General features: G+C 45.5%; 1 protein-coding gene across 2 annotated transcripts in view; it reads left to right on the forward strand.

The window, feature by feature from the left end:
• BOD1L1 (biorientation of chromosomes in cell division 1 like 1) overlaps positions 1-15,562 on the forward strand; it is a 926,227-nt gene that overhangs the window by 12,633 nt on the left and 898,032 nt on the right. Inside the window, exon 1 of one of the 2 annotated variants that reach the window (XM_069631943.1) lies at positions 1,015-1,348. The exons of the other annotated variant lie outside the window; for it this stretch is intronic. Coding sequence (XP_069488044.1) covers positions 1,232-1,348 — 117 coding nt within the window. The 5' untranslated portion in view covers positions 1,015-1,231. Of the gene's footprint in view, positions 1-1,014; positions 1,349-15,562 lie in introns of those variants that run through there. 2 annotated transcript variants of the gene reach the window in all.

Here is a 15,562-nt window from a genome sequence, read left to right on the forward strand (position 1 = left end):
AATCGGTGCTCTCTTGTGCCCCGCATCCAAAAGACCTTCCTGACTGGAGGATAGAAAATTTAGAACTGGGGATGCTGGGTAAGTGGGAAGTATTATAACTCATTAGACAAGAAAGTGAAGAATGGTCCTGGAACGGGGGCGGGGCCTCAGAGGTAAGTACTGGGTTGAGGAAGAGGGATATAAGGGCAATGCAGCTTTTCCTCTCCAGTAGTCAAAAACTGCAGAATAACCGCAAACAAGGACCATTTTAGGAAATGCTCATTCCTTTAGTAGAAATGTGCTTTCTGTGGAAAACTGTCAACTTTACCCAAAAACTGCAGCGTAAATAACTGCAACAGAATAGACTAGGTGGCCGTTTTTTTCCCTACAAAATTCTAATTTCACATGGAAAACACGAGCAGATTCTCCTGTCCCACCCTCGAACATTACACTCTAAATCATGGGTCTGCAGCCTGCAGCTGTTCCGTTTTGGACTATGTGTCCCTTGATCTCTCTACATTGAGCTGGTTAGACTTCATGGGAATTGTCCAAAACATATGGAGAGGCAAAGGTTGCACATCCCTGCCTTACGGGATTGAAAATTCACGAATGCATTTTTTTGTTGTTATTAAAAATGACGCTCTCCTTGCATGGGCATTTCATCCATTGCCTTCCTTGAAATACGCATATCAAAGCACGGGGGCACAGACAAAGCAAGCCAGTCTTGTGCCTGCTTTCTTGTTTATAGCATGTGTGCCTGCTTCTCTCCCGAAGTGGTGGGAGACTGCCTGGTACATAGGTTCAAACGAAGCAAGGAATGTTTCTTTTTTCCCTGCAGGACGAGTTTGAATTGACGCCTGGAAAACAAATCTGTCAGATCCGGTGTTTTCAATTCGCCCTTACTCCGTCACTTCCTCGCCTGCTCCCAGTGTGAGAGCCAATGGGAAGGCTCGCTTGCTCATCCAATGGGAGCTGGTTGTGAGCCCTGCTGCTCTAAGGGCAAAAAAAAAACGAGCCTGCGAGATTTACAGACCTACAGTAGTGAGTGTCTCACACGGCCTCCTCCTTTCTAAGGAAGAGACCAGTCGTTGTTTGTCAACAATCTTTTTCGACTTCCGGGTGAAGGGTCGCTGTTCGCAGCACTGACAGCTGCAGCGCTGAAGCTGGTACTGCAGAGGCAGTGGACCAAGAAAGTATTGGAGCTGCACTGTAAGACCATGAGAAGTAGCCTGTGAGCACACACCTTCCTGCTATGGCCAACCCTCAGCCGGGCGACCCCAAGTTGGTGGCGCAGATCGTGAACCGCCTTAAGAGCCAGGGCCTGTTCGATCAATTCCGCAGGGACTGCTTGGCCGACGTGGACACCAAGGTGACGTTCTCTTGGGGGGCATTTGGGAGAACGGGGATTAGGGAAGCGTAGAATGGTGGGTTTAGTGCTTACGGGAGCGGGAAGCTGAGCAGAGATGCATATGAGCATGGCATTATAGAACCGTTGTTCTTGATGACAAGGGTACACAACTTGAGAAGGCTCCGGACTACCTCACCCTTTGGCCTGATCTTGCTAGAGTAGTTGTGTATCACAGCCCGTGGCTGTGCAGTGAAGAGCATCATTAGTCCATAGTGGTAGGGGCGTGTAGAAACTTGTAAGGGGCGAGGAATAACAACATATTGAGATAATTGGTATCAGCAATGTTTTGGTGGACAAGTGTAACTAATATATTGTTATTTCCTTTGGGCTATCCTATTGACTGAGATCAATGAGTTATGTGAGACCTAGGCCAAGAGTTAGAAATCAGTTGACCCACAACTAAAGCGATGCACCGATCTGTACTGGGATTTATTTGTATTGTGTGATGGCATCCCTGCACAATCTCACAGCAAACATTTCCCGCAAACCACAGGTCACTGTGATGTATTCCACACTTTCAAACAAAATATGAGTTCACTGAGCAAACAAGCAGAACCACAATTCTAATGCAGTTAAGTTTAAAAGTCTTTTACTCAATGCACATTTTTAAAAATGAGTGCATTTCTTTTATTCATTTTCCATACCATTTCCACGATTATTTTTGTAAACAAAAAACGCACTACTTCACGTTGCTTTGATTATTTGATGCTACTCGAACTGTAGCGTCTGTGATCCATCAACCACAATTCCACCGAGATATTAGAATATTTTCTATATAGTAAACATTGTTCTTCAACCGCTGCCGTGAAGGCGTAAGAATGAGCAGAGCACCCAGATCCAATGCATGCAACATTAATGCTATGTTATGTTAAGTGGACTTTTATAGTGCAAACCATTACCGTTAGTATGGTCTCCAGACACTCGCGTGGTTCTGTAAGAAAGTGAGTTGGGCAGGTTAGTGAGGTAAGAGTGACTAGGATAGAGGTTGTGCTTTTTTTGGTGCTTGTAGAACCAGGAGAAGTTGGTGTCTATGTGAGTCGGCTTTCTAGGTATGTTTGGATTGTGGGTACTGGGTTATTGTGTTCGGAAGGGCAACGTCCAGTGACTGGGATGCTTATTTGCGACCATTAGTTTTTATGGTGTATGATGTTTGGGTTGTGTATTTGTGTGAGGTGAGACTGATCCGTTAGATCGTGTGGGGTATGCCGGAAAGGAGCAGGTAAGGTTAGCACCTGGATATGGTATGTTTGTTTGATTGTTGGTTCCGAAATCCATACTGTCATTGGATTATCTCAGGTGCCTAGTGATATTGCTAGCAGTCCCCATTTTCTGCTAATCACAGTGAGTTGAATAGCCATGTTTTCAGTCATTTTCTAAAGGTGAGGTGGTCTTCTGCCGTTCTTATCTCCTTTGGGATTGGGTTCCATAGATTGACAGCAGTTAGAATGCAGTTCATCTGAATTTCCTTTTTCAAATTCTTTCGAGGTCGTCGATTGATCTTGGGTCTCTTTCTGGTTGGTAGCGGTTGATCTTGGTTTGGAGTAATTCGGCTTATTGTCCATGTAGTGATTTTGTAAATGGCGGTAGGTACGTTCTTTCAGTTCGGTTGGCGAGGAAGGACTGAACCATTGTAAAGCAGTTTTTTACAGATGTGTTGTGTGTCGGATTGTGTCAAATGCGGCTGAAATGTCCAGTAGTATGAGGGCAGCTTGTTGTGTTGTCTGCATTTATTTTTAGTTCGTCCCATATGGATAGAAGTGCTGATTCTGGTCCTCTCATAGGTCTGAATCCGACTTGCGAGCGGTCGAGTGTTCCGTTCGTTTCTACGTGGTTGAGTAGGAATTTGTATATGTGGTTCTCAAGTAGATTTACCAGGTAGGGTATATTCGATATAGGTATGTAGTTGGAGTCATCCGCACTTCCTGTTTAGTTTTTTAGGAGTGGCTTCATGTAAGCTGATTTAAAAGATTTTGGTACTATTCCTCTCTTTAAGGTTCATCAGTAGCTGGAAGTAAGATGCTTGGGTGCTGTGGTTGAGGTGATGGGTATGGGAGGATCCAGTGAGGTTGGTGTCATTGATTAGTGTGGGGAAAACATATTCATCTTTGGGCTCAAATCGATCGAGTGTTGCTGAAGTTGGTGGCGCGCCGGTGGTTGGTAGTTCTGTAGTTGTGCTTGTGTTTGTGTAGCTTGCTTCATTGGTCTTTTGGATTGTTTCTAGTTTTGTTCTTAGGTAGTTGGTGATATTGTTGCATAATGATTGTGATGTTATAACGCCTTTGTTGCAGGATGAAGGGTTTTTGATTTCTTTGATGATTTTGAAGAGTTCTTTTTGTGGGTTGTTTGACGATTGGATTCTTGTGGCTTAGTATGCTTTTTTGCTTTTAGGATTGCTGGTTTGTATATTCTAAGTTGTCATTGGTATTTTATTTTGTCAGATTGATTGTAACGGTTTATCCACATTTTTCCAGTCTGTTTTTTTTCTGAATTTCCCTCAGTTCTTCTGTGATTTTGAAAGGTTTTGCTGCTGCAAATGTTTCTATAGCCTCAGTGATCCAGGTGTCGAGCTTTTTTACTGCTGAGTCAAGGAACATTCTATTTAGCTTGCAGATGTTTGGTTTAGTTGATTTCAGCAGTTCTGGTAAGGATTCCAGGTCAATACCTCCTCTTTATTTTGTTAGTAGCATGCAGTATTGTGTTTCCAGACAGTATGCAGGTAGGGAGTTTAATGGTGAATGGTATTAGGTAGTGATCACTCCATATCATTGGTACTGGTGGGGCGGTGGTGGAGAGTCCGTCTCTGCAGAAGATTGCGTCCAAGCTGTGTCCATCATTGTGGGTGGATCAGTTCTTTATTTGGTTGAAGTCTGTTTGCAGACTGGAGCTGAGTTTGTTGTGGTTTCGTTCTCTCTTTCAAATCATATGTTGAAATCCCCCAGGATGATTGTTATCATGATAGGTGGAAAGGTTGGTGATGGCTTCAGTGAGCTTTGCTGCAAAGTTCGTGTTGTAGGATGGCGGTCTGTAGATCAGAAGGAACATTGGCTTGGTTGTTGAGCTTGAGTTTGATGAGGAGGGATTCACAGTCTTTATGTCCGTTGAGGGAAGTGCTGTGGCACAGATGTGGTCTTTGTGCGCCATTGTGATTCCGCCTCCTCTTCAGTTATCTCTGTTGGTGCGCATAAGTTTGAAATTGTCTTATATGACTTCATGGGTGATTGTCTTATAGTTGTCTGATAGCCATGTTGCTGTGGAGAAGAGTGCGTTGGTGCCGCCTTTGCTTAGGTGGTCATACATTTCTGTTTTGTGTTTCACCATGGATCTTATGTTGAGTAAGCTGCAGGGCAGTGTGCCTATTTTTCCTTGTTGGTTGTTGGCTATCTTTTTATGAGTCCCAGCCAGAGTGATGTTTGTTGGATTTTCTTTTCTTGGGATTCTCTTTTGGGTGATGCTGTTGTTTGCACCGATTACTTACTGGTAATCATCATTACTCCTAGTCCTCCTCTTCCTTGTTACAGTATTTGCTTCATGAGCCCCCTGCCTCAGACACAGAACCTTTGTCTATTTCTTTTCTTCTGTATACCTCCTCCCCTCAACCCCCAGCTTCCTTCCAGTTTAACACATTCAAGCCAGAGCAAGGGGACCCCCCCGTAGGGAGGGAGAGGACGGTCGTCAGTACTGTGACGAGGAAGAGTAGGACTAGGAGTAATTAAGGTTGCCAGTAATTAATCATAGCTTTACCTCCACATCCACTCTTCCTCGTCCCAGCACTTACTTCATGAGTCATACCATAGCAGCAATGGGGAGAGGGCCCAATGAGACATAGAGACAGAAGTGCAGCAACAAAATGCACAACTTTATTGACTCTAAAAATCACATCCCAACAGACAAGACATCAACCCCGAAGGAACCATCCCCGGACTGGGAGATATTCAACCAGTAGTGGTTGACAAAGGTGCCCTGATTCGCCCAGGTGGCAGCCCTACAAATCTCCTGTAGAGAAACCCCCCTGAGCATCCCCCCAGGAAGCAGCCAAACAACAAACCTGAACGTGGTCAGGTACAGGCAGGCCAGAAGCCACATAAGTAATTGAGACAACAGTACAGATCCACCGGCTAATGGAAACCACAGTGGCCTTCCGCCCCGCACCAGCGGGGCCAAAATTAACCAAGAGACTATCGGACTGCTGGAAAGGGGCAGTCCGAGCCAAATATTCCAGAACCGCCGCCGCACATAAATGGCATGCCAAGCCACCTCATCCGGCATCTGCAGACCTGGAAAAACGCAGGGAGAACCAGATCCTGAGAAGTGTGAAACTGAGACACAACTTGAGGCAGAAACTGTGGATCACATTGCAAAACCACAGAGTCCAGTAGAAATCTCAAGAAAGGGGGTTGACAAAACAGAGCCACAACCTCCCCCCAGCCTACGGGCAGATATGATAGCAAACAGGAAAGCAGTCTTCAGAGTAAGGTGCTTGATATCAATTTCCGACAGGGGCTCAAAGGGAGGCCCCTGAAGGAACCTGAAGGCTAAAGGGAGCTCCCAAGGGGAAATGCCCATATAGGTACAAGGATGGGAAGCAGAGACACCCTAAAGAAACCTCCCCACCAAGATCCCCCCATCCAGGTGGCCATCAGTCCTCCAAGAGGATTTTAATGGAGGCCCATTGGGAGCGAAGCATGGAGATTGCCAGGCCCTTGTCAAAACCCTCCTGGAGGAACTGGAGAATAGCGGGCAGACCAGATCTTAGGGGGAATCCCAGACTGCCCAAACCAAGCCCGAAAGTGGCCCCAGTGCCTGTCATATGCCTTCAGAGCAGAAGGCCTTCGAGCATTAAGGGTCGACACGACCAAAAGACCCCAAAAACCATGGGAGACTAACTCAGACCGTGCAATAGCCAAACCACCCCTTGAATCTACCTGACCCTCAACCCCTGACCCACCTGCAGGGTACAAGGCCACCCCGGAATCGACCAAGGCCCCTGGCACTGAAGTTCCATCAGGGAGGGAAACCAGCTCAGATGGGGCCAGAACGGAGAAACCAACAGCTTTCCCTGATGCGCTGAACCACCCACGGAAGAAGGTGGAGAGGAGGGAACGCATAAAGGAGAACCCAAGGCCACTCCACAGTGAGGGCATCCACCCCCCAAGCCACTTCGAACTGGAACCGGAAGCAGAAGAGAGGTACCTTCGCAGAAGCCGGAGAGGCAAAGCGATCTATAACCGGGAGCCCGAACCGGATGCAAATCTCCAAAAATACCCTGTCCGACAGAATCGGTTTCGAAGAGGAGGGGAATCGGCAGCTGAGTACATCTGCTAGAGCATTGTCAACCCCCCCCCCCCCCTGACGTTAGGAGCCACTAGGGATAACAGGTGTGACTCCTCCCAGGAACCTATCTGAGCCGTCAGAGCATTCAAGGAGCGTCCGGACCCCCCCTGCCGGTTTACATAGGCCAAAGCTTTGGTATTGTCCATCCGGATCATCACCGCCGGCCTTCCAGAAACATTCCAAAGTACAACAGGGCCCGGAGAATGGCACACAACTCCCTCCAATTGGAGGAGCGACAGACCTCCTCTGGAGCCCACAACCCCTGGGCCGAGAGGACGCCTAACGTGGCAACCCAACCCCTTCTGCTGGCATCTGTAGTAAGAGTGGTCAAAGGGGATTGGATCAGGGACAACCCCGCCCAGACATTTGGAACACGCAACAACCACAGTAAATCGGCCCCAAGAACATGCAACACTGGGATAAAGGCCCCGTAAGCCGGAGCCAGTGGGCGAGCAGATAAGAGACCAGAGGACGCAGATGTAGACAAGCCTAAGGGACCATGAAGACACAAAAGGCGATGTATCCCTGAAGCATGAGCAATATGCTAGCCGTGACACTCTGCTTCCTGAGAACCCTGCCAAGGACAGATAGCAGGCGCTGGACCCTCTCCTGGGACTGAAAAACCCTCTCCACCCTGGCGCAAATTTGAGCCCCCATGAATACCAGATCCTGAGAGGGCTCCAGTTGAGACTTCTGCCAGTTCACCAGAAACCCCCAGTCCTGCAACGCCTGGCAAACCAGTTGGAGATGTGCCAGGGCTGCCTTCCGGAGGGCCACCTTGACCAACCAGTCCAGGTAGGGAAAAATCTGAATGCCCCTCAGGTGGAGATGTGCCACCAGGGGAGCCACCAGTTTGGTAAACACCCTGGGGACTTACCGTAACCCAAACTGGAGCACGCAGAACTGAAAATGCCGAGACCCCACAGCAAACCGGAAGAACTTCCTCTGGCAGGGGCGGAGAGATACGTGGGAACATGTATCTTGGAGATCCAGGGACGCCAGCCAGCCCCCCCACTCCCCTGCGCAACATCAGGAGAATGTTCTTCAAAGTCTCCATCTTGAACCGTTCCTTCTGAACAAAGCAGTTCAGAGCCTTGAGGTCCAAAATGAGGAAAAATGTTTCCGAAGGTTTGGGTACCAGAAACGCCCTCAAGTAAAATCCCAGAACCAGCTGTGGAAGAGGAACCGGCCTGATGGCCACCTTGTATTTGTATTTATTTTATTTATAGAGCGCACCAAGCCTGAGGGCATCCGGGCGCATCACTTAGTTACAGCATGGTAAAAGGCAAACAGAACAATACAATTAACTTATAGTTATATACAAGAAGAGTACATGATAAGCAGATACCTATTTACATTTGGTGAGGCTGGCGCTTATTGCACAGCTGGAGGTTGGCGAGAGGGCAATGCTGAGTCTTGGGCGGAGAGCCACATTTTGGCCATATATTTGAATCTTTGAAAGGAAGGTTCTGCTCTTAGCAAGTTGGGCATCGAGTTCCAGAGTTTAGAAGCCATTACTGGGAAACGGGTCCCCCCAGATCTCTGGAGGTTGAAATGTGGTATGGATAGGCAATTAGTCTGGGCAGTTCTACGGGGTCTGTTAGAGTTGTAGAGGTAGACTCTATTGGCCAAGTAGCTGGGTGCTTGGTTGGAGAGACATTTGTGAGTGAGAGCAAGTGTATTCAAAGATATTCGTTGTGAAACTGAGAGCCAGCGTATACTCCGTCTGGTGTCTGAAATATGTTGGTTCCTTGGGATGTTTAATGCGGCTCTGATGGCATTGTTCTGTGTCATTTGTAACTTGTTAAGGTTACAAAGATTGGTGCCCAAGTAGAGGGCATTGCAATAATCGAATTTTGACAGCACAAGTGTCCTGGCAAGTAGCTGGTGATAAGAAGGGACGACAGGCTGTGAACAGCTTGCCTTCTGCAATAATTCAGACAGGGCCGTCGACATAGGCATTCTTTTGGGTAGAGAGCGGGGAACAGCAGTCCGAACCATGCAACCGTGCACAGAGGTAGACGGGAAATTCAACCGATAACCCTTCTGGACAGTGTCCAGAGCCCAGGAATCTGACCACTGCCGTAGACTTCCGCCCACTGGCCTGCCCAAACCATCAGGACTTCTGAGCCGGTCTTGAACGAGAAGAGCGCAGAGGACCATGCCCCCCCCCCCACGGGTCTCCGAAAGGAGCGGAAGGAGGAACTAGCGAACGACTGTCCGGTCCTTGCACCCACACCAGAAGAGGATTTCTTGAATGTCGAGGAAGAGTTCAGTTGTAACTTGTCAGCACAAAACACTTTATGTATTATGTGAGTGTGCACTAGGACCCCAACCGGCCCAGAGAGCTGGGGGTTACCCAATAGCACTTTAAGTTTAGGCAGCAGCATTCGTGAGATGGATGGGGATGCAGATTAAATACTCTCGCATCAAATCAATAATGACAACTCAATGGTTTGGCAAAGGGAGTCAGTTTAATGACGAGTACAAAAAACAGGGAGTTCATGAATATCAGCAATCGCTCTATTTCCTTCTCGCTTCAATTCCAATTAATTTCAGAAAAAACCCATCATTTATACTAAAAACTCGTCATCACTGACGTGTAACACTTAAAATCTGGCATGCAATTCTATTAGTTCTAGGAAGGTAACTTTAATATAGATGCTATATCTGTATATGGTAACGGAGTGAGGGGATTGGACAAACACTGTCAGGTGGGGCATCTAAGCCCTACCTTAAAAATGGCTACTGTAAACGTCACTAAAAGTACGACGTCTCATTGGTTTTACTAACTATAGGACCCTAGATTACTTGGTCCACTATGATTGGATTGACAACAGCCCCACTCATACTTTTACTTTTCCACTAGCCTAGCAGTGTGCAGAATAGCCGACCAGGTGCAGGGAGCTCATCTGCACCCCCAGCTTCCCTCCAATTATTGCTACAGATCAATCATCACTTTAATGGTCATGTGTCAATTATTTCTTTGTGGTTGGCCTCGAGGCTGCTTCTTGGTCTGGAAAAGTTACGATATCTGTGCATGGCCAAGGCCATGCGTAGATGTGAAAGTTTCATCCCTTCTCAATTGGCTGGTCACGTGATTCTGACACCGTGAAATTGTCTTATTCTTCATGCAATTTGTGTATTTGATTTATTTTTGCCAGCCACCTGCCTTCTGTGGCTTATCTTTACCTTTCTGAACAGGATACTCTGTTCTTCTTTCTTAAATTGTATCCAGTGTTAGTCTATTTAGGCTGATGCGACCTTGGTTTCCTGGCATGATTTGCATCTGTCTGAGTTTCTCTTCTGTCTTCAATCCTCGCTTGTTCGCTGCAAAGCTCTGCTCTTAAGACCTTTAGTAACCTTTGGTTGATTCTGCTCTTGTGCATAGTGGAAGTATACTGTATATAAAGTGCTTCTTTTGAGGTAGATATGTATAGGTGGCGCTTGCCACAATGTATTTCACTACTAAGCATAAGCAAGCCTCACGATTTCTGTGCTTCTTGCAGTTCCATGCATATGTACACGTTTAAACTAACTGAATATCTTCATCGCGCATCCAACATAATTTCTGACATCTGGACATCGATTATTTCACTTTAGGCTCATGATGTCACTTGGCCATGGTATTTCATCTCTTTTTATCATTCAAAGGTCGTCATATCTTCTATATGTGAGTCAGCGCGGGTTCTTGTGACTTCACCGTTCGTCTTCCCTCAGTATCTTTTTAGCTTCTTCTGGGATTGCATTCTGCCAATCTTCATTCAGTCTCATTTGTCGATATGGTTTTCTCAATGGGTACCTTTACTGTCCAGGTTTTCATAGGTGTTGGCACTTCAATAGGTGCTGTTATTCTGATAGGTACTGGACAGAGCCCAACTGAGGCTCTCTGCTTGTTTATTTGCTCATCATACATCACATATTTCAGCGTGCACGTTCCTGGTACTTCAAAATGGATGGCTGGAGTGTGAATCGTGTTTGGGACCTCCTCTACACTCCCCCCTCTGGGTGATTCATCGACCACTTTCATTTCTTTTTTGGTATACACTTTTACTTCATCCTCTGGACCCACTTCACTTCCTACTCTGGATCCACACATAGAGGTTTGAAGAAATATGTCTTTGGGGTCCATATCTTTATGACAACCTTAAAGCTTCCTGCTGTTCTCACATGCTCATCTTTGTTCCAAGGCATTAGTTGACATTGTCCACTTGGACTACAATGGATCAATTTTCCCACATAATTACTATGTTTCCTGGGATATCGAAACTTTGTTCCTTCTGGTGCATAAGTGCTGGCTTACACATAGTCCCTTATTTCTTCATCAGTCAGATTCTTGGGTTTCCATCCTGGTTCGACATAATCATGATCTTCATCCCTATGGCCTTTTTCGCAGTTTTCTGGCACTGAGAAATTATTATCTTGATAACAGAGAATCCAAGCAATTTCATCACTAGCAATGCTCCTAGGAATTTGAATGCATCTGCCATCCGTTGTGGAACCCATGAAAATAGTGATCCAAACCAGCTGACGTCGTCCACTTTGTCAGTTTCATCGATCATTTGATTCTGCAGTTTCATCAGCATACATATGGCCTCTGTTAAAGTTCAATTTTCTTCATCGTGAGATGGTATAAATGTGCAACATGATTCTCCGAATTTTGCACAAACGCCTCCATCCATAGCTGTGATCATGTCAAGGACATATCTGTTCTGGAGAGTCATTAGTCGGATTGCCCTTAACTCTTAAATTGCGTTGAATCTTTTTATGGTTGTATTGATGGTCTGCAGTAACTCCCATCTGGTTATCTGCAACCATTTGGTGTTTGCTCCAACCTGAATTCTTGGATAAAAAGTGTCGTGAACACTGAAGAAGTCTGACTGAACAGTCAAAGTTCATATGCAATAGCATCGAAAGCTTCTATGGATCTTGCAGAAAAGTAATTCTCTCTCTTCATTCGGCTCATTAGTTCCACAGATCTCTTATTCCTCAGGTGAGCATCTGCTTTCGGGAAATTGTCAATATTCAGATCACTTTTTGGAATCACCAACGCTGGAACATGGACATTCACCAGTGTGCATATACCTCCCCAGCTCTTTGGCAGCCTGATATATTCCTTGGATCCACATGCTCAATAATGATCCATGATCACTGCAGTACCATGTACCATTCCTGGAGCGTCAAAGACTTGGCGACAGTTCTGGTTCTCTCCCATTTTTCTTGTGCCATTATTCCTGAAGCACAATTTGGAATTCTCCAATGGTACGATCTGTAAGGGTGCTCCTCTGTCTTCGACCCATGTTAGCAGTCTTGCACGTCTCAGCCATAGGGGCTTGCATGTCGTTTGTGCGTTTTCAATTGCTTCTTTGCAGGCTCCAATGACCATCCCTGCTCTGTAGATCACTACTCCTTTCTTTTATTTGTCTGGTGAAAGCACTGTTCCTCAAATTTGCATGTGGCCTCTGTTTTCCATCTCCGAGCTTCTTCTGGAGTTTTTCCTTGAACGTTCAGTTTTTGATTTGCTGCTCTTCTTATTTGTGCTCCTTTAACTCCAGTCTTCTCATATCTAATCACAATGTGCTTTGTTTTTCCATTGTTTCTTGTTTTTATATCCTGGACATAATAGTCTTCATTTGGATCCGTTGCTTCAGTTGCCCATTTCAGTGAAGCATCACTTCCCATGAACTGGTCTCTGTTCTTGCACATTGCTACGTGTGACAGACAGACAGTGTGCCATCTGCACATCTATTTCAACAGCTACAAAGATCTTCGATTTCCCCATGCTGTAAGGAAGGAGTGCACAAACAAAGCATTCCTCCTTTGAATTTCGTCTTCCAACTTCCTTCATATGTTGATACCAGATGTTATTCCCCAAGTGTGCGGTGCTGTCTAGGTAGTCGTTTAGTTTGTTGCTATCTTCTTGTGCGATTGTCTTGATTCTCAAGGTTTTCATGTATTTTGCTATAACCACATCCTTGAACACATCCGTGTAGCCTCTTCTTGCTGGAGGGTTCTCCGGTATCTCCATCCATGTTTCAGGCCTCCTCATCTGTACCATTTGAGTAGAAGAAAGTCTGGCAATTCTTTCCTTGTTCTCTTGTCTTTTCCTGGCTCTGGACGGCCATATTGATTCTGCTATCATTTCTGCACGTGAGTTTTGCTGGGTTTGCACTTGCCCCTTTCAGTGCTGGATTAGGAGTGCTTATGTTGGTTTCTTCTGCAACTCCTTTTTGTTTCTTTAAAAGTTCAGCTTTTTCCATTTGTCCTTTGACTTTGCGTGTAGTGGAATTTCTCCTCGTTGATTGTCCAGTCTTCTCCCATTCATTGGATTGTGGTTTTGCAGTTATTGACACTAGACCTGCTGTATGTGCACTCATCGTTTGCATGTGTGTGTCTTTCATTACCCTTTTCTCATGCTTACTCTGCCGACCATGTATCCAGCTTTTCAATGTGTTTGTTACCACAAGAGTGTGTGTGTTGTTACTAATTACATCCATTTCAATTTTACTAGTTCCACTATAATACCTTCTAGGGACGGGAATGACTATGTAAGGTCTGGGTGCCTTTGTGGGTTTCATGCATACATCATTAGGTGGGTGCACGGGAATCGGAACACTTTGTGCACCAATAAAAAATGCAGTTCGAATCGTCAGTGACAGTAAAACAATGATGAATACAATGCATAGGTACATTATACCTCTATGTTAGCCTACAACACTTGGTTCCGGGACAAACTGAGTGTCTTTGCTCCTTTGGGATCACAACGCTGCTGCTTTGGTTGCCCATCTTGATCTTTTAAGGAAAGAAAACTAATTTTGAACACATTCTAGGCAATATTATCTCTGGTTTCTGCCGTTACTGCTTGTGGGTTGCAGGTACTGGAACGATTGTCTCTTATCTCTGGACACAGTTCTTTTTGCTGTATATGAAAATGTCAAAATCAGGTAATGGGTTCAGCAAGTCTCTTAGTTCGTGTGTTCAAAATAAAGAAGTTCCCAGTTAATGCCTCTTATCTGTTTCACTCCAGAAGGCATGTCATGTCCTTGTCAGCATAAACAAGAGTGAAGCTTTCTGGCAACACTTCCTCGATCTGTCCCTCGGCGGAAAGTTTAAAATCTTCTCAGATAATTCTGCTGATGGTTAGAAAGTTCAACCTGCATTACAATACCATGCAGGAGTATGCTCATCTGTGTAGAGTTTGCTGGGTCTCTGAAAGTAAGGACGTCAACACCGGCAGGCCTCCCCACAAGTTCTGGAAAGTCCTCAATCGGGCAAAAGAAGACGTTGCTTGCTAGTCTACTATCTTCTGGTGACAGGGACATTTGTCGTGTCCTTGCTGATTTCTGGAACTGCTCGGCACTCCCTGTGAGCAGCTTCTGTGATTTCTATGAGCTTGAAGAGCAACCTGAATTATGATTCCGTTCAGGATTATACTCAAACGATCTGTGTTTGCTGGATCTCGAAGAAATGTCAAGACGTCAGTATGTCTCCCAACAAGATCTGGGAAATCTTCAATTAAACAAAAGAATAGCACGATGACAAGCCTATTTGCTTCTTCTTCTGATTGGGACACTTGTCTTTTCTTCTCTGTACTCCGGAAGCAGAAGGAACTGCTCGGCGATCACAATGAGCAGCCTCCTTATTGTCTTTTCGTTTTCAGGGTTTTGAAGAAATTCAGTGATGTTAGTGAGCCTTCCCACTAATGACGGGTACGATCTCAATACTAATTCAGAGTAAATTAGAACATCTTTAGGGATGTCACTTCTGTGGGACACCATAAGTGAGTCCAAACAGGGCTCCTGTTTAAAAAGAGTCTGGATACTGTATTTTCTTCCAATTTGTGTGTCCTCGATCAAAATTTGGCATATCCTTTTCTTTTCCAATTTGTGTGTCCTTGATCAAAATTTGGCATATCCTTTTCTTATCAAGGCTTCAATACTTCAGTCCAAAGTTAAATGTCAACAGACTATGTTGTGGCTCATGCGTGCAATTTTTCTTCTTCACCCTGCAACTAGGATGCACAGAGTGTCAGTTTTTTATGTCCTTCTCCTTTTTTTGCTTAGAGGAAATGTCCAAAATTAAGCCACAACTTGCACAAAAAGTTCTTTGCCTTTGTTTACTGGTCATGCGTCCTTCTTCCTCGTCATGGATCTTGTCTGCACATGCTGTGGTTCTTCCCCATCATCTGTAGTCTCTACACGTTGGGGTGCAGTCAGGGGGCCTTCTCCTTTGTATGGCTTGATGTCACCCAGGAAGAGCCAAGCTCTTCTTCCTTGTAGCTTGACTGCAGAGGGAGTGACATCTTCCACTCTAAAGGTTCAGTTGAACCTTGTTTCATCCCACTTTTTAATCGTGTGTTTTTTTTTACCAGGACCGTGCCCCCAGGGAAATCTGGTGGTAGACGTAAACCTTGAATCGGGTCTGTTGTAGTATCTCCCTCTGTGGTCTGTGCTGCCCTGCACCCCTTTTGTCGTCGCTGCAGCTGTCCTGAAATTACAGTAAGTCAAGATGTCATGTAGTTCAAGTAATTTTGCATTTCTGATCCTAGAACTTCCCCTATTGGCTGAGCATCACATCTAGCTCGAGGTGTCAATGGAGTTTGTATCCTTCTGCCTGTTGCCATCTCATGCGGCGTAATATGATGGTCAGAACCAGGCTGGTTTCTGAGTGCATACAATGCTAGTGGTAGGCAGTGCAACCATCCCTTCTTTAGAGTAAGCTTCAGCTTGGCTATCCTTTCCTTGAACAAGCTGTTGGGCTTCTCACATATCCCATTACCTTGAGGTTTATACGCCAAAGAGAACTTGTGCTTTATACCAAGCAGCAAGCTAATCTTTTTGAATA

This window comes from Ambystoma mexicanum, chromosome 6q (assembly GCF_040938575.1).
Source record: "Ambystoma mexicanum isolate Mex_15411 chromosome 6q, UKY_AmexF1_1, whole genome shotgun sequence".
Classification (NCBI taxonomy): Eukaryota; Metazoa; Chordata; class Amphibia; order Caudata; family Ambystomatidae; genus Ambystoma; species Ambystoma mexicanum.